General features: G+C 35.8%; 1 protein-coding gene across 1 annotated transcript in view; it reads left to right on the top strand.

The window, feature by feature from the left end:
• The window catches only part of Oseg4 (intraflagellar transport protein Oseg4), a 377,419-nt gene that overhangs the window by 132,708 nt on the left and 225,279 nt on the right, over positions 1–19,432 (top strand). The window contains exons 16-17 of the mRNA XM_090392828.1: positions 5,851–5,904; positions 12,238–12,347. Of these exons, the coding sequence (XP_090248954.1) occupies positions 5,851–5,904; positions 12,238–12,347 (164 nt within the window). The remainder of the gene's footprint in view (positions 1–5,850; positions 5,905–12,237; positions 12,348–19,432) is intronic.

Below are 19,432 nucleotides of genomic sequence, written 5' to 3' on the forward strand. Positions count from 1 at the left end.
AAAATGTAACTTTTTTTTGCCCACCAAAACTATCTATATAGAAGATATATAGGAATTCTTTGAATCATTAGAAAGAGCAGTTGGCATAAAGAAAAAGTTAAAGCTTTCTCATTCCCACTAATAACTGTTATCAAATTTCTTGAAATTAAGATTTTGTCTAATTGACTGTTGACATTCTAATAGTTGAAGGATTCATATCTCAAAATAATATTTTGAGATTGTATCTCAAGCAGATCCTATTAGCTGATCCTATTTTCCAATAGAGTAACAAGAACAATGGATGAGGGTAATGCATACACTGTCATTTTTTTGGATTTTCCAAGGCATTTGATAGGGTGCCACATGACAACTTGATTTTTAAGTTGCATCATATGGATTTGGATATCAGATTTTCTGATAGATATCAGAGAGTTGTAAATTGGGGAGTGCTATCAAGGTGTAAGAAAGTTACAAGTGGAGTTCCACATGGTTCAGTCCTGGGACCATTATTCTTCAATCTTTATGTCAATGATATTGTCACAGAACTACAAGGAGATGTTCAGTTCTTTGCAGATGATCCGAAGCTTGGGAGGATTATTAGTAATAATGCTGATGTTTTGGCTCTTCAAGAGGAATGAATAGGCTGGAAAGGTGGGAAAATTAATGGGGATGTCAGTTTAATATAGCTAAATGTAAAGTTTTAAAATTTGAGATTCACAAATGGGATGCTTCATATTTACTTGGTGAAGTTATGTTGGGAGAAGTGAAGGAAGCAAGGGATCTTGGGGTGATTGTGGATAGAGATTTGAGGTCCGAAGACATATTGCAAATGTTGTGAAGACATCTCAACGAATTGCAGTTGAGGAGAACATTGACCATGAGAAATAAAAGTGTGCTGGTCCCATTGTATAAAGCTTTGATCAGACCACGTCTGGATTTCTGTGCTCAGATCTGGTCGCCAGGATTTGAAGGGGATAAAAGTAGAATTTTGTTATCCATCTCTGCATCCTCTCCAAGGATGCAGAGATGGATAACAAAAATGATATCTAGACTGTACAATGTTGATTATGAGGATAGACTGAGCACATTCAGATTTCAGAGTTTTGTGGATAGAGGACAAAGGGAAGATATAAACAAGATATTTAAGCTCTTGAAGGTTATTATTGTATTAACACTGAGGAAGTTTTTCATATGGTACAATGAGAGCAAGGACAAGGGACCATCCCTGAAAGCTGCAAAATAAGGTCGCAAGTAAAATGGTAAGAAGTAAGGTTTTTTGCATGGAGAGTGGTAGGAGCATGGAATGCGTTGCCTGAGAGGGTGGAGAGCGTGCAGACTGTGGATGAGTTAAAGGAGTGGTATGATAGACTTTGTGTTGACTCCCCCACAATGAGTCTTGTGACTCCATGGAGGTCAGGATAATAATAATAATAATAAAATTTTGTTTAGTTGATTTAATGATATTAGTTTTGTAATTTGTCCTAGCTTTGGATTTTATTATTCTTAACAGAAAATCCTTTGATTCAGTGAATGAACCAAAGTCAATTTGTGCTGTTTCCTTTTTTTTTTTTGTAACAGAAGCATTCTAAAGGGTGCTATTCAGAAACCTTGGTTATTCAGTGTATTTTCACAATATTTGTTTCGTAAAATGCTTTAGGTTATTAAAGATGTATTTTATATTTCTGCTCGATTGTTGTCTATTTTCAGAGATTTAAGAAAGAAACTACTGGATATAAAATTTTTCTTCAGAAATTAAACCCATGAATTAGAATCTTAAAGACTCAGCTATTTTCTATTTCTAAATGAATAGTATAATATAGCATAGCATTTATTCTTTTTTTTTTTATAAAATGAAAAAATCATTTCGAGAAAAAAATAAAAGTTATGTATTTTCTCAAAATAAAAAAGTATTCTTTTAATTGACAGTGAACAATGTTTGCTTATGATTACTAGGTCAAAGCAAATATATGAACTATAGCTAGGGAGAAAAAATAAAACTTGAATGGCAAATTTTGTCATGAATATTTTTTTATGTCACAACATTCCACTAACTTATGTGTTGAACTTTCAGGTTTTCCAAAATTTCAGGACAATCTCAGTTTTATATAAAATACTTATAAGAAGAAACAGTATAATTTTAAAAGTTCTAGTAAATGACAGTTGAATTATTTAAAGTCATCATTATCATTTTCAATTCCTGATATCTCCTCAAGTGGTGTACAGATTGCTATGATAGTATAACATGTTTAAGTTTAAATTATTATTAACTTCCTATCAATGATTTTCCTTCAAATTAATCTGCTATTTGTCATTACTCCAATATTGTCAGATCTTATATATTAGTTTTCTATGGAAGTTCACAATTAATCCACCTAGGTATTGGTCTTCATTTGGTCTTTTTTCCTGCCATCTTGGCATTAAACACCTGCTTTGCAAATCCTTTCCTCTCTCATTCTGTTTAAGGGCCAATAAGTACCCACCTTAATTATCTTTGCTAAAACATTCTTGAATGTTAACAGTATCAAGTTCCTTCATGATATCTTCAAAAATGAAGATATCATGAAGGAATTGTCATTGATAGCATCTACTCTTTTCTAGTTCTAGTTTTTCCATTTCAGTCATTTCTGACCATAGGTGACTTTGTAGGCATTGCCCACAAAGTGTTCCTGGTGAGATTTTTACAGGGTAGTTCACCATTGCTTTCCCCAATACCCCAATTCTATCTATGCTCAGGACCGGCATATGGCTGGGATGTATTCATGACTGTAATCCATGTGTGTTCACAGGGCCGGTTTGCCTGTTCTGGGGGATGAAAAATCTGAGTTTATGGGTGAAAAAATCCCCTACCTCAATATGAGACCGACTAACTCACCTTTTGTTTTAAGAGATCAAATAAAAGGTTCCTCACATCACTGACAGGAATCGAACCCAGGTCTTTCCAACCAAAGGGCTTCGTCTATACTGACTAAGCTACGAAGGCTCTATCTACTCTTTTCCTTAATTTTTTTTAAAACTTTCATATCTGCATTTTAGTCTTTCACTGACTATTTTATTTCTAACTCATCTTTCAGATCCATAAGTGAAAATTAGTTTGAACACTATTCAAACTGCTAGTTTATTGCTGGTTTATATACCTTCATTTAGTGTTTTGGCTAATTTCTTTCTTATTCCATTTAAATTTATTCAACTGACTCCCCACCATACCATCTTTGTTTATTCTAAAATTCTGTGTAAATAGCTGAGATACTTTATGTGGTCTATGATATCAATGACTATGATATTTTCTATGTTCCTGCCTTTTTCATGGTTTTATCTCTTTGCTGATTTCTATACCAAATTCGTTACAGCAGTTATTCAGCTTAGTCCAGGAATCCTGAAGACTTACACTGGATTTATTTAGGAGTATGACATAATCTGCATAAAGTAAACAGCTTAGTTGATTATCTCCAATTTTGATATCAGAATCTATGCCACTTTCCTTCATAATGTAATCCATAACACTGGAGATCATGTACATCTGTGTCTCACACCTGGTTTTATATTAAACCATCTTTGTGTACTTCCTTCATTTCTATCTATGTGTTGTTCTGTGTAATATTCCATTTACCCTATATAATAGACAAGTATCAGCAAGTTGTGTATGGAAGTATGGTTTTTTCTGAAAGAGAATTCACTAGTGGTGTGCTACAGGGGTCTGTTTTGGGGCTGTTGTTATTTAACTTATATGTTGATGATCTTGGGGCAAGTTTAACTGGAAATATGCAACTATTTGTAGATTATGCAAAACTGGGAAGAATGATGAGGAGTTGAGCAGATGTGCCCTTACAAGAGGATTTGAATACATTGTATGAGTGGCAAGTAAGTGAAACTCTCAGTTCAACATTGGAAAATGTAAGGTTCTGAAATTTGGTAGGGAAGGATGGAATGCAAATATACACTTGATGGGGAAATTTTGAAGGAGGTAGAGGGGATCAGAGATCTGGGAGTGATGGTAGACAGAGACCTAAGATAATGATGCCGAGGACCTTGACATTCAAATAAAGAGTTTATGGTTCCATCATATAAGGTTGATCAGGCTTCATGTAGATTACTGTGCACAGATTTAATCACTTGGCTTTCATGGGGATGAAGATTTATTAGAAAGGATCCAGAGAAAATTGACTAAAGTAATATATGGTTTTTGGAATGTAGGATATGAAGACAGATTGAAGTAATGTTTGCAAAGCCTCATGAATAGGTGGAAGAGAGGGGGATATGATTGCAACAGATAAGTTGGTAATGAGGTGAAGGAGAGGGGGGTTGTTACTGGTTAATATAAAAGAAATTATTCATAGAACACAATAGTGTGTACCTCCCACAATGAGTCTCTGACTGCATGGAGGTCAGATGTTAATAATAAGGAAAATGTGAGCAAGGAAGTGAGGAGCAGGTTCTTTGCATGGAAAGTGGTTAGTGAGGGGAATGCATTGCCTGAGAATGTGGACATGTTGAATCAGTTTAAAGCACAGTTTGATGAGTTTTGTGTTTGCTTCCCATAATGAGTCTTTTGACTCTATGGAGATCTGCTGTTAATAATAATAACAGTAGTAATTATAGCATTTTGAGATGCTTTTTTCTTTGTACCATTTCATATGCCTTTTCCAGATTTACAAAACTTAAATACAAGTTATTGCTATCTTTCTTAAAGTGAAAATCTGATCCTAGCAATCTCTGTTTGGTCTGAACTCAGCTTATTCTTCTCTAAGTTTCTCTTACAAAAATTTTCTTAGAGTCCTCTTCCTCTTCTCAAGTAATACTAATACTTGCAAATATTATTTGGAACATTGATAGGAAAATTCCTCTGTAATTATTCCATTCAATTTTATTTTAGTTTTATGGAAGGAAACTTTGAGAGCTCACTCCAGTCATCTGGAATTCAAATCATCTGACTGTGCCTTCTGAATTATACATTGTTGCCAATGTAAAAATTTTATACCTCCTTATTTGAATATTTCTGGTGAAATATCATCCACTCCAGCTGCCTTTTTCACATTTCAGGCTTTTGATATATCTTATATAGCTTATAATTGTTATTTAGCAGAACTCCTGCTTTAGTTTTCCTTTGTCTCAGTAACATGCCAATTATGTCAATGATAGTTCTTTAGTTCTTATGTGAGATTAACTTCTTTTCCATTGATAGTTATTACATTGATAGCCAATCTTTAATTCTGCTGACATTAAGTATGAGCTTGTTCCAGTAGCTGACTTTATTATTTACCACCCCCTGGTGGTCTGGCATGAAACGTCATCATGTTTTATCATTTTACCATCATTTTGTACACTTTGTAGAGCAATCATGAGAGATCAAAGTAAACTGAACAAATCATTGATTTCAGTTTTCCCAAAAGAATCTTGAGACAGAAGAAAAACATTATGAATGTTATTGTTGAATAAGTAATAAGTTGTTCTAATGACTGTCACCTCACCTCACCTCACCTCACCTCACATCGCATCGCATTGCATCACATCCACAATCACATCACATCACATCCACAATCACATCACATCACATCACATCCACAATCACATCACATCCACAATCACATCACATCACATCACATCACATCCACAATCACAGATATATTAAGGAAAATTGCTACTGACATCACATCAATGAAAACCAATTATCTTAAAGATTGCTTGAAAGATATATTAAGGAAAATTGCTACTGACATTAGAAACATTAATAATAAATGATTTTCATCATTAATTTATGCTGTATAAACATTCGAATTTTTATGGCCATTATATTCTTTATATAAAAATACAACCAAAGACTTTTCATTTTATAATATTGAAAATTTTCCTACTCATTAGAAACATTTTTTATAGGCTGCTAAAGATCCTATTTGCTGTATTACAGCTTCAGAAAAGATTTTAATTGTGGTAAGTAATTCAAATAATATCCTTTATTACCTGCAATTTTTGATTGATTGTAATGCATTCAGATTGATTACAGTGATTACATTTATGATCTTGTAACCAATAAACTAGGAATGCTTTGTGATTGGTACATGCTTTTTTTTAATAAACAGACGATTGTAAATTAATTATAAGAAAACCTTTTTTTTTTAAATTTATACCCTTATATTTTTAAAATACATTAAATCATTGGTTCTCAAACCGTGCCCCCCCCAGGGGTGTAACCCCTGGGGGGCACGGCATACTTTCCTACAGATAAAAATTAAAACTGCCCTAAATCAGTTTTAAAAATAACAGAAAATAAAAATACAGAAAGAAAAGCTTTCTTTCTGCATTAAATCATTTGGTTTTTCTTTTTAATTTGATATTAGTGGTTTCTGTTTTTTATTAGGTAGTTATTATAATAAATTTAGTTTAATCCTTTATCCAAGTGTGAGCAAAACAAAGTTTGCGCCTGAAAGTATCTTCAGCATTGGGGTAAGGTGGTACAACACCGGGCAACTTGTTGCAAAGGTGGAGCAAGCTAACTTCACTCCTATCTCTTTCAGGTGCAAACTTTGTTTGCTCACACTTGGATAAAGGATTAAACTAAATTTATTATAGTCTAACCAAGTGAAAAATAAACTTTCAACATCTAGGTAGTTATTCTAATCAGAAGTGGAATCTAGCGGGGATAATGCTGGGTATAGAAACAATGGCATTTTTATGCTTTATACTAATGACAGGAGTATTCGGAATAAGGGAGAGGAATTGGTGGCAGTGATAGCATCAGCCTGGCCAAAGATTATTGGGATCATCGAGACGTGGTTGACAGAAGAGGATATAATAACTGAAATAGAAGTTGCTGGGTACAGCATTTTTCTGCAGGATAGGAAGGGAAAGTGTGGTGGTGGAGTACTGCTTATGATAAGTGATGACCTATGTCCTCTAATAAGAGTGGAGGCTTTGGAAGGCTGTGACACTAATGATTTTGGAAGCATATGGGGGTGTGGAGGTGGGCAAGACAGAATATTTAGTGGGGTGTTGCTACAGACCAAGAAGCATAGAGGGTGGATACCAGGAGATGTTGAGCATGGCAAGAAGAAGAAGAAGAAGAAGAATGATTGTTATGGGAGATTTTAACTACAGCAGTATAAATTGGGGAGAGGAAGATGCATATAGCAATGAGGGAATGGAATTTCTAGAATTCTTGAGGGACAGATCTCTTAGGCAACATGTAACAGAGGGAACAAGAGGTTCAAGAGTTTTGGATTTGGTTATAGCATCAGAAGAGTTGATAATAACTGAAATGACATCTCTCCCACCAGTTGGAGAGAGTGACCATATGGTTTTGACTTGGAAAATGAATAAACATGCAGAAGTATCAAAGTGACGGGAACGTATGTGGAATTATAAAGTAGGTGATTATAATAGTCTTAGACGGGAGGAATTGGAAGGCCACGATATCATTAGTGCTTGGGAAATTGTGAAGGACTATTTGTTAGCAGCAATGGAAAACTGTATTCCACGAGTGAAGAAGAGGACACAATTTGGAGTAAAGTGGATGACAAACAATATTAAACAGGAACTGCATGCGAAAAAGAGGCTATGGAAGAGATATAAGGAAACATGTGAAGAGGAGATGCATAAAGAATATAAGACACAGGCCAAGAGAGTGACTAGTATGGTAAGGAAGGCAAAACTGAAATATGAGAAAAGATTGGCCCTTAGATCCAAGAAAAATCCTAGAGAATTTTTTAGCTATGTGGCCAATAGGAAGAGAAATGACTGTGGAAGAATGACATTGTGGGATAAAAATGGAAATAGAGTGACTGATGCAGAGGACATAGTGGAATTGTTTAATGAACACTTTATTGGAGTATTTCATCCTGGTCAATTTGAATACTAGAGGGATAGGGCAGATTCGAGGTTTAGAGGTGCAGGAGGAAAGTGTGCTCCAAATACTGAGTACTCTGGATGTCAGTAAACCTGTGGGACTGGATGGTATTTCACCACGAGTTTTGAGAGAATATGCTAGGGTACTGACAGTGCCCTTGACCTGGCTTTTCAGTGAAAGTCTGGCTGAGGGAAAGGTGCCCATGGAATAGAAGGAAGGTAAGATAGTGCCATTGCATAAGGGCGGTAGCAGACTGGAAGTGTCTAATCATAGGCCAGTTTGTGTGTCATCAGTAGTTAGTAAGATCTTGGAGAAAATAGTGAGGGACCGTATACAGCATTGGGCAGATGAGGGTAATGTTATCGTGAGAGTCAACATGGATTTGTGAAGGGGCGCTGTTATTTTAGCAATATGCTAGGCTTTTATAATAAAGTTAAAAGAGCATTAGATGAGGGAAAGGCATATACTGCCATTTTCCTAGACTTAGCAAAGGCATTTGATAGGATGCCACATGATAAGCTGATATTTAACTTGCAGCACATGGGTTTGGATGTTAGGTCGGTCAACTGGATTCAGGATTGGCTGTCCAATAGGTATCAGAGAGTTGTGTGTATGGTGGAGCAATATCAAAGAGGCAGAAGGTTATGTTGGGTTCCACAGGGCTCAGTACCAGGACCTATATTGTTTAACCTTTATATCAATGACATTGTCCGTGGATTGCAGGGGGATATTCAGTTGTTTGTGGATGATGTGAAGCTGGGAAGGGTTATTAGTAATAGTGCAGATGTGGTAGTCCTGCAAGAAGATTTGAATAAGCTAGATAGATGGGGCAAATGAATGGGGGTGTCAGTTTAATGCAGCAAAATGTAAGGTCTTGAGGTTTGGGACGCTGCATACCCTATGTGAGGAGTTGAACTGGAGGAAGCAGGGGAGACAAGAGATCTGGGGTTGATGATCGATAGAAACCTGCAATTTAGTGTACATATTGCAAAGGTAGTGAAGGTAACACAGAGGATTGCTGCAATAATGAGAAGTACACTGACCTGCAGAGATAAAAGGGTTATCATTCCATAATAAATTTAGTTTAATCCTTTATCTAAGTGTGAGCAAACAAAGTTTGCACCTGAAGTATCTTCAGCACTGTGGTAAAATGAAAGCTTTTGTTCCTGTGAGGATAATTTCTGTTATTCGGTTTGAGCAGGTATTTGGGTCATAAGAACTGAAGCAGTAGTCTAACCATGGGAAGGAGGAATATAAGTTCCACAGTCCGACTATCGCTTCAGGCCTTCCCATTTGGCACTCTTGAAGTGCCAAAGGACATGAGACTAGTGGATGAAGGTTGCTCTGTGGTAAAAGAGGTTGTGTATGAGGTTGTGGTCCAAGTTTCCAAGAGGAAAACCGACAACCATAGTATACCTGTAAGGGCAGCTTGTTAGAAAGAGTTTAAATGTGTTGGTAGATTGAAGGGAGTTATTTGGTATTCTGGTAGTAAGATTGATGATCTGAGATAGGTCACTGCTGATGGCAAACACCTCAGCATCTCTGCTTGCTTGATTAGTGAAACTGGAGAAGAGTTGTGGAGACCCTTCTCCACAACTCAAAGTTTCCAAGAAGGATGACCTCACTATTGGGGTATATGCAAAAAGTTGAGCTTTAGAGAGAGAAAGTTGAAGATGTCAGAGTGGTTGATGGAGTTTTGTGAACGATAGAGGAGCTTATGAAAAGGATAGGTTGATTTGGTAGAGAAATTTTGAGCCAAAGCAGGTCAAACAGTGGTGCTTCGAGGATTTGCAGTCTCTGGTATGGCATGTATGTCCTGACGAATGCCCAAGTGCTACCCTTGTGGTGGAAAGAGCTGTGTAATGTGATCATTGCTGCTTGTGTGCTGTTTAAGAACTGTCTAGTAGAAGCAATGTCTAAATGTATTCCAAGGGTCAGAAGATAAAATAAGGTAGGTGTGAAGTGGATTAATGAAGAGATTAAGGAAGTAGTGCAGAGGAAGAAGGCATGATGGAGGCAACATAAGTTGAGTGGTAATAATCAATTCCATGAGAAATACAAAGAACAGGTAAGGAGGGTGACTTGATTGGTGAGAGTAGTAAAAGTGGTTGTTTTGGCTAAAAAAAAAAAACCTACAGAGTCTTTCAATATGTATCCAGAAAAAAATAATAATAATTATTATGGTAGAATGACACTGATTGCAGAAAATGATATAGGGACAACTGCTGCAGAGGATATAATTGAGATAATTAATGAATCATAAAGGTCTTTCATCCTTGTGAATGTGACATCATGGAGGGTTTGAGAGTGGATGATGAGGAGAGAAAGAGAGAGATGATGAGCAAGAGGTATGTGGTGAATGAAACAAAGTAGATATGTTAATATGGCTGTGGGACTTGATGATATATCACCATGTATTTTGAAGCAATGTGCCAGGGAGTTGACATCTGCCTTGGTATGTTTGATTAATAATTTACATTGTGTAAAGTTCCAAAAGAGTAGAAGGAAAGCGTGCTTGTATTGCTTCATAAAGGAGGTGACAAAACTCAATCATCAAATTATAGGTCAATTTCTATGTTAGGTGTTGTGGCTTAAGTTATTAGAGAGGCTAGTGAGAACCACGATCCAGAATTGAGTTGAAAACAGTGCAATGGCATTGCTAGAGCTTTTGCTGCCCGGGGCGGTCTGTGAGTTTGCTACCCCTCTCAATACATACCAAAAATACTATAAAAAGTCAAAATGATGTATAGGGTAAGATTCAATGTGCCGCCCAGGGTGGACTGGTCCCTCTGTTAGTAATCTGCTTAATTATTACAATAAGGTAACAACTGCGTTGGATGAGGGAGATGGATGCACAATGGTATACTTAGATTTTGAAAGATTACTCCATGATAAGTTGATAATCAAACAAAAGCAGATAGGGTTGGATATTAGATTAGTGCATTGGATAGGAAATGAGCTGTGTGATAGGTAAAAGTAAGTTGTGTATGTGGAGAGCAATATCCCAGAAGAAGGAAGTCACTAGCGGTGTGCCTCAGGTGTCTGTTTTAGGACCATTACTGCTTAACATATGTTAATGATATTGGAGATATTGAGTTATTTGTAGATGATGATGATGATGTAAAGTTGGGAAGAATTATGACGAGTAGGGCAGATGTTGTAGACTTACAAGAAGACTTGAATAGACTGAGTGAATAGGTATGAGAGTGGTGATGCCAGTTCAATGTTGTAAAATGCAAGGTTTTAGAATTTGGGAAACAAATATGGGATGTAGAATTTACTCTTGATGGAGATATATTGTTTATAGGTGGAAGAACTACGTGATCTTGTGGTGATAGTGGATAAGGATCTAAAATCCTTATCCACTAATACCCACTAGCCTGGTTGGCCGAGTTGTTAGCTTATTTGCTCTCCAGCCAGAAGGCTGCGGGTTCGAATCCTGCCATGGGCATGGATGTTTGTGATTGTGAAAAGTCTAGTGGTGGGTGGTAGATGGCGTTGGTCTAGATGATGATTGTAGTTGGTAGATTGAGTGGTGGAGACGGAGAGTTGTAGAGTATGTGCCCTCCCTCGATGAGTCATTGGACTACCTGGAGGTGTCATGTAATGATAATAATAATAATAATAAATTTAGAGGACACATTGCCAAATTGTGAGGACGATATAATGAATTCTGGCAATGATGTAGGGGATACTGATTTGTAGAAGTAAGGGGATTCTGCTTCCATTGTATAAATCTTTGATTGGGCCACATATAGACTGTTGTGCACAGATTTGGTCATCTGGTTTTCAAAAGGATGAAGGGATATTGGAAAGGGTCCAGAGATGATTGAATAAGGTAGTTTCTGGTCTCTGGAATCTTCAGTATGAATAAAGGTTGAGAAAATGCAATTTATAGAGTCAAGTTGATAGGAGAAAGAGGAGGGTGATATGATAGAGCATGCAGTGTAGGCATAGGAATATAGCTACATTCTTATAGAATAGAAACTATATTCTATAACAATGTAGTTTCTATCCTTATAGAATGTAGCTTCTATTCTATAAGAATATAGTTCCATGCAGTGTGTAAAAGCTTGAATGATACTCATCATCAAGGCATTACTCTTATGCTTCTGTCTATTACTACTATTATCTATAGGTATTATTTCTTATAAAATTCCCATGTTATCTATTATCTGTTACTATTACTACTATTATCTCTGTTACTCTTACTGCTTTAGATTTTGTTAAGGTGCGTGCCGACTGACTTAGGAATTTTATTTCTAATATTAACACTATGTTTTATTTTAATTAATTTTATTATTTCTGTTTTCGTTGTATATTTTGTACAGGGCACTGAATTTTATGGCCACCCTCTAAAAAATTACTTTTTAAAAAAGTGTTGGTTTATCTCTTGCAAATAGACATATTTTTTATTCTAGGGAAGAGAATCAGGAACATTTCAAAGATATGGCCTTCCCCATCTTGCATTAACCCACCGTTATTCAGTGAACTGCCATCCTGCCAAAATTTCCCTCAACTGTAACTCCACGTAAGTATTTTAGCATTTGTGGTTGTTGTTATTAATGAGAAGATGTGTGTGCACATCCCAGGGAAAAATGTGATCTAAGTGAGTAGATTTATTTATTGATTTACTATCATCATCATCAGCCATTGTCAATCCAATGCTGGATGAAGGAAGGCCTTTCCAAGATTACTCCGAAACTGTCTGTCCATGGCTCTCCTTTCTCATGTCACTCCTGCAAATCTGATGATATCAACAATTTATCATGATTTAAGTCGGCATTGTGGTAATTTTTCCTCTTGTGTAATCCAATTCAGTATTTCTTTTGTCCATTGTTGATCTTGTCTTCGAGCAATATGCCCAGCCCATCGCCACTTCAGATGTTTCATTCTTCCTATGATGTCAGAGACTTTGGTTTGGTTTCTTATCCACATATTCCTTTTGTGATACCAAGCATACTTCTTTCCATGCTAAATTGTGTTGTTCTTAATCTTTGAATTTCCTTTGCATTTAGTGTCCATGTTTCACAGCTATATGTCAACATAGGAAGAATACATTGGTTAAAAACTTTTCTCTTCAGACATAATGGTAGTTGGCGTTTGAATATTGAATGTAATTTTCCAAATGCTTTCCACCCAAGCATCGTGTGTCTTAATTTCATCCATGATATTTTGTTCCATTGATATCTGTTGTCCTAAGTATATGTAGTGATCTACTTGTTTAATTTCCTCATTATTGATTTTTATTATTTCTGGTTGCACATAACTATTGAACATAACTTGAGACTTCTTTAGGTTTATCTTTAGGCCAGCTGTTTTGCTAGCAATTTGGAGTTCATGGATACAAGTCTGTAATTCATGTGCAGTTGAAGTAAAAATAACTCTGTCATCTGCAAAGTGGAAATGGCTTAAATAGCTTACATTTATCTACAGACCTCTCCCTTCCCAATCAAGAAGTTTAAATATTTCTTCTAGTTTGAATATCCTCCTCGACTTGTTGGTTTCATAATGCTTTAAGTATTGCACAAGTTTTTACTGAATCAAAGGCTTTCTCAAAATCAATAAAACCAAGACATAATGGTAACTAATATTCATTACACCACTCAATAATCAGCTGTACAACTTGAATATGGTCCATTGTACCTAGATCCAGCACAACATTGTACCATTGTTGTGCTAGGTCTAGAGTCATACAAAGTTTATGAACTAAGACTTTTGTAAACACTTTGTAAACCACTGATAGTAGGCTGATGGGTCAGTAGTTCATCTTGAATATGGTCCATTGTACAACTTGAATATGGTCCATTGTACCTAGATCCAGCACAACATTGTACCATTGTTGTGCTAGGTCTAGAGTCATACAAAGTTTATGAACTAAGACTTTTGTAAACACTTTGTAAACCACTGATAGTAGGCTGATGGGTCAGTAGTTCATCAAGTCTTCTACCACACCTTTTTTATATATCAGAATTAGGGTAGCCTTCTTCCATGTTCTTGAATATCTAACACATAAGCTTAGGTGTTGATGGTTATTCATGACTTATTTTTCACGGTATTAACAACACCACACAATTTTATCAAAGAGATGTTTTATTAACTTAAATTTCGCTGATTTTCAGCTCAGCATAGCACAACACACTTGTACACATGACAGTGAGTGAGTGAAACAATATAATTGCAAAGGACAAAAGATCTAAAGTCCTATTTTTGGCACCCTCTAATGCAAAAAAAAAAAAAAAACAGCTATGCAGGAGTTTCTCTTAGGATAACAGTCTCCCAAATTTTTGGCAAATTAATCCAACCATATTTGTTAAGGTTGCGTTGTGTCCCAATTTATGATTATTATTCTAACAACTCCAATTGTTTCCAGTGATAATAGTAGAGAAAAGTGCCAATGAAAATAGCCTCTAGAAAAATCATAAGGCAGAAACAGAACATCTATGGATAGAAATTGGAATAGCTGTGAGAAAAGGTATCTGTTAACTGGATTACCATCATCTGGATAGCATCAAGCATTTTTAGAGAAGCCAAATTCTAAGGTTGGATAAATTTGGAATTAATATACTGTTAGCAGTCATACAGGTGAGGAATGGCATTTTTTACCTGAAGAGAACCTCAAATTTTTTTTAGCTCATCAAAATATAGATATAACATGTTTGTTCCAGAAAAGCTAAAAGTGTGTATATCTAACCATGCCAGTAGATCTGAGTAATATAACATAGGATTGTTATATTTAGATAGCAGTGAAGCTAATGAAGAATATGTCAAGGAGATCAGTGTTGAAGACATAGTCATGAAATATCTTGATCTTGGAAGGTATGGGCACTGTAAGGTTAATAAAATGAAGAAAAGGAATGGCACACTGTTATCAGCAAAACTATGTATAGAATTTTGGTTAGTAAGAGAAGAATGTTTGTATATAGAAGGTTGAGTGAAAGTATGGAGCACCTGGATACTCTTGCATTGGTAGAGAAATATGAACAATCCAGTTGCTCTTTTTCAACTGGGTTGCAAAAAGAGTATATAGCAATTATAGATTTACAGCCTTTTGGGGTGGAATTCACATAATAATAAAATGCTTTCTTTTTTTTTTGGATAGCATGCAATATCAAGTAGAGTGATGTGGACAAATAGAATGGGGAACTGAACCATGAGACTTATTTGTGCCTATGGTCCCACAGAAGGTTCTACTGAGGTAGAAATGGAGGAATTTTTTGAGGCTTTAAAGAAAGCAACTGACATAATGAAAAAAGAAAAGTTGATCCTTCTTGGGGATTTAAATAGCAGAGTAGGAAATGATTGTCAGACACAGAAAAATATTTTGGAAAATTTAGAGAAAAGAGCAAAGTTAATAATAATGGCAAATACCTGTTGGATTTCTATTTAGGACATGGACTGGTTATTACTTACACAATGTTCCAACATAAAAATGTGCACAAATTCATATGGAGAAAAGAGGAAAGGAATAAGAAAAGTCTCATTGACTATATCATTATTGATAGTGATGTTTTCTCACTGGTGCAGGACACTAGAGTGTACAGAGGATTTGAAATTGGAAGTGATCATCATTTAGTCTTGAGTATCATAAAATTGAATTTCATATTGAAAAGAAGAACATGTAAGAAAGTTTTAAATCGAATAAAAGTTGAGCAGCTCTCAGATGTGAACTGTAGACTAAAATACACAAACATTATTCAAGAAAAAATGAAAGAGTTTGAGAAAAGGAACCAAACCTTGGAAATTCAGTAGAAAATCCTGAAGAAAACATTGATTGATTCAGCCACAGAGGCATGTGGTGAAGTCTGCAAGGATAGAAAAATTAGAACTTGATGGTGGACACAGGAAGTTAAAGAGGCAGTGAAGGAAAAGAAGAAAGCATATCAAAAGTTCCTGGCAAAAAAATAAGCAGCTTGTGCTCTTAGAGAATACAGAGACTAATGTAAGAAAACTAAACACTGTGTAAAACTAGCTAAACAGAAGTCATGGGAATACTTTATTATTATTATTATTACTGCCTGACACCTCCAAGGAATCTTTGAACTCATTGAGGGAGGGCACCTATTCTACAACTCTCTGTCTCCACCAACTACAACAAACTGCAACTCCCATCACCATCTACACAAACACCATCTACCACCCACCATCACCACTAGTATTTTCACAGACAATCATAAATAACCATGCTCATGACAGGATTTGAACCTGCAGCTTTTTGGCTCAAAAGCAGTTACACTAACCACTCGGCCAACCAGGCCGGCAAGAACTTTGGTATGAACATAGAAAATAAGTATCAGGAAGGTGGCAAAATATTCTCGAAGCTGTTGAAAAAGTTCAGAAATGGAAGAAGGAATGCTGCAAAAGGAATTAGAGATGATAAAGGTGACATGAAAATTGCAAAAAAAGATATCCTTGATGTATGAAGTAATTACTTTGAAAAATTGCTGAATGAAACAAGCAGTGACAGCACAGGGGTAAAAATACTCAGCAGGCATGCAATCAGGAATACATATCCATAATTGAAATAGAAAAAGCCACTCTGAAATATGGAAAGGCAGCTGGAGTAGATGATATTTGACCAGAAATGCTCAAGTCTGGAGGTATAAAAGTCTTGCAGTGGCTGCAATGCATTGTTCAGAATGCCTGCACAGAGGACCAAATTCCAGATGATTGGACTAGAGCTCTCATAGTACCATATACAAAAAAGTGAAATAAAACTGAATGCAAGGATTACAAAGGTATTTCCCTACTGAGTGTTCCTGGTAAGATTTATGGAGGTATACTTGAGAAACAGGAGAGAAGGATTGTGGAAGGGAAGCTTGATGTAAGAACAAGTTGGATTCAGGCCAAATAGAGGGTGTCAGGTTCAGATTTTCACTTTATGACAAATAGTTTGAGCAGTCTTGGAAATATAACAAGAATTTGTATTTAAGTTTTGTTGATCTGGAAAAGGCATATGACAAGGTGCTATGAGGAAAGATCTTCAAAACGCTACAGTTATATGGTGTAAATGGGACATTATATCAAGCAGCACATAGTCTCCATTTAAGCTTAAGTTAGCAGTTAGAATTGAAGGAGTTACACGAAGATGGTTATTCATTATCTGTATGGATCACATTATAAAAGAAAGTGGTATTAAATCTGATATCAAGATTGGTAATGTTAATCTTGGCTCTTTATGCAGATATTATACTTTTTGAATAAATCCAGTACAAGTCTGCAAGATTCCCTGACTAAATTGAATAACTGTTGTAATAAATTTAATATGAAAATCAGTAATAAAAAGACAAAGACAATGAAAATAGACATTCAAATTATCAACTGTATCCGGAAGGGTGAACCTATAGAACAAGTAGAACATTTCAGCTATTTAGCACAATTTTTAGTGAAGATGGTAAATTAAATATGGAAATAGACAACAGAATCAATAAAGCTGGTATGGTAGGGAGTCAACTGAATACATTTATATGGAATAAGAGAGAAATTAGTCAAAACACTAAATTAGCTGTATACAAGACAGTGTTCAAACCAATTTTAAACTTATGGATCTGAGACTATGTTAGAAATAAAACACTTGACCAAAGACTAGAGACCACAGATATGTGAGTCCTGAGAATGATAAGGGTGGGGGATAAACAGATGTTAGCGTTGGCAATATTGGATTAAAAACTAGGATATTAGGAAAGAATTTGACATTGTTACCATCCAGGAATGTGTTAGCAGAGCTAATCTCAGGCAGTATGGTCATTAAACAGAACGGAAGAGGGAAAAATAACAAAACAAGTGTTCTCTCCCAGCTTGGCAGGAAAAAGACTCGGAGGACGACTAAGATGCAAGTGAATAAATACAGTAAAAAGTGCTTTAGAAGACATAAATATAAGATCTGATAATGTTGGAGTCTTGACAGGTAACAGATTGATTTGGAGGAAAATTGTAGATAGGAAGTTAGTAATGTAAGTTTTTCATGTACTATTATCATATCTTGTGCACACCTTGTGGATACATGTCTAGAATTTGATGATGATGATAAAATAAAATTTAAATAAAAAATCTATATGTAAGGGAGATCAAGGTGAAAGGGAAGAAATTGTGCCCAGTTGTCTTAGTAAAGAACCAGAAAGTGTTACTTAGCTGTTGTGCCTTTTGCTCATCTGTTGTTTTAGTAGAAGTCATGTTTTCTTCAAGTCTGATTTGAATATTATTATCATCATCAGATGATAATAATATTCAAATGTCATCAATAACAGATTGAAGATATGTTATTATATCTTCAATATACCACTAGTAACTTTCTCCTTCTGGGATATTACTCCCCCATATGCAGCCTGCTAATGCCTATCAAACAGCCAATCTCTAATCCAATGCATTAATTTACCATCCAACCAGTTTAATTACTAGCTTATGATGTAGCAATCTATTGAGGATCTTTGCAAAATCTAAATTTACTACTGTATATGTATTCCCCTTGTCCAATGTATGTGTCATGTTGAAAGTTTATTTTTCACTTGGTTAGAGTATAATAAATTTAGTTTAATCCTTTATCTAAGTATGAGCAAACAAAGTTTGCACCTGAAAGTATCTTCAGGACTGGGGTAAGGTGGTACAACATCAGTGCAACTCGTTGCAAAGGTGAAGCAAGCTACCAACACTCCTGTCTCAGTATCTCCTATAATGCAAAACACATCTCCTTGCGGATATGTCTAATGTTATGCATTAAGAGAAGGGCCACTACCCAGACTAGTTTCGACCTTTATTGAGGTAGAATGGGAGTTCATGTCTCTCATCATTGGCCTTTGGAGAATAAAGCATGCTGAGGATCAGCAGACAGTAAAAGAGGAGTATGATATAAGATAGAGTAGGATAGTAGGAGGTAAAAAGAGGCCTCAGTCAACCTGTTTAGCCTTATTGGCCTGTAACATATAATCTCAATTTATCTGTTCAGAAAAAGGTTAAACATAGACTTTTGTCTATAGTTCACATATTATTTTATATAATATGTGAACTATAGTAATGATTTACTCCAGTATTAATGGAGGTTCTTTTTATGTTACTAGATATAATATCCTTATTTTTATTCCAGGTAAATAATTTTTTTTTTTTTTTTTTTTTTTTTTTTTTTTAAAGACAAGATGTAAATAATAGGACTTATTTAAATATTTATTTTAAATCTAAAATAACAGGACTTAAGGTCCGGTAAGTAGGAATGAATAGGAACTTACTGAGGAACTTGTATACCTGGTACCACTGGGACTTAGAATGGGGAAGAGACTGGCCCGGGAGATGCTGCTCACGAGGAGCGGCACCGCCTCGCAGTAAGCCTTCGCCGCCCGGGTTCTCAGCTCTCCCCCCCTTGTTTGGAGTAAAGAAACCGTGCCAGCGAAAGCTTTGTGGCTAGGGGAGACAGAGTGGTTATTCTTTTTCCTGGGGTGGGGGGGGGGGATGGTGGGTTTTTTGGGTTCTAAAGAGATATACAGGGCTTGATGCGTCCCTGTATAAGAAAGCATATTGTCGGTGGTTTGCAGTATTGATTCACAAATTTAAAGTCTCCTAGTAAGTGCCTTTCTTGTGCAAGAAATTTGGGTAAGTAGAAAAAGAAACCTTTTCTTAGTCTTGCAT

This window comes from Typopeltis vanoorti, chromosome 5 (assembly GCF_054136105.1).
Source record: "Typopeltis vanoorti isolate ZY-2024b chromosome 5, IOZ_Tvanoo_1.0, whole genome shotgun sequence".
Classification (NCBI taxonomy): domain Eukaryota; kingdom Metazoa; phylum Arthropoda; class Arachnida; order Uropygi; family Thelyphonidae; genus Typopeltis; species Typopeltis vanoorti.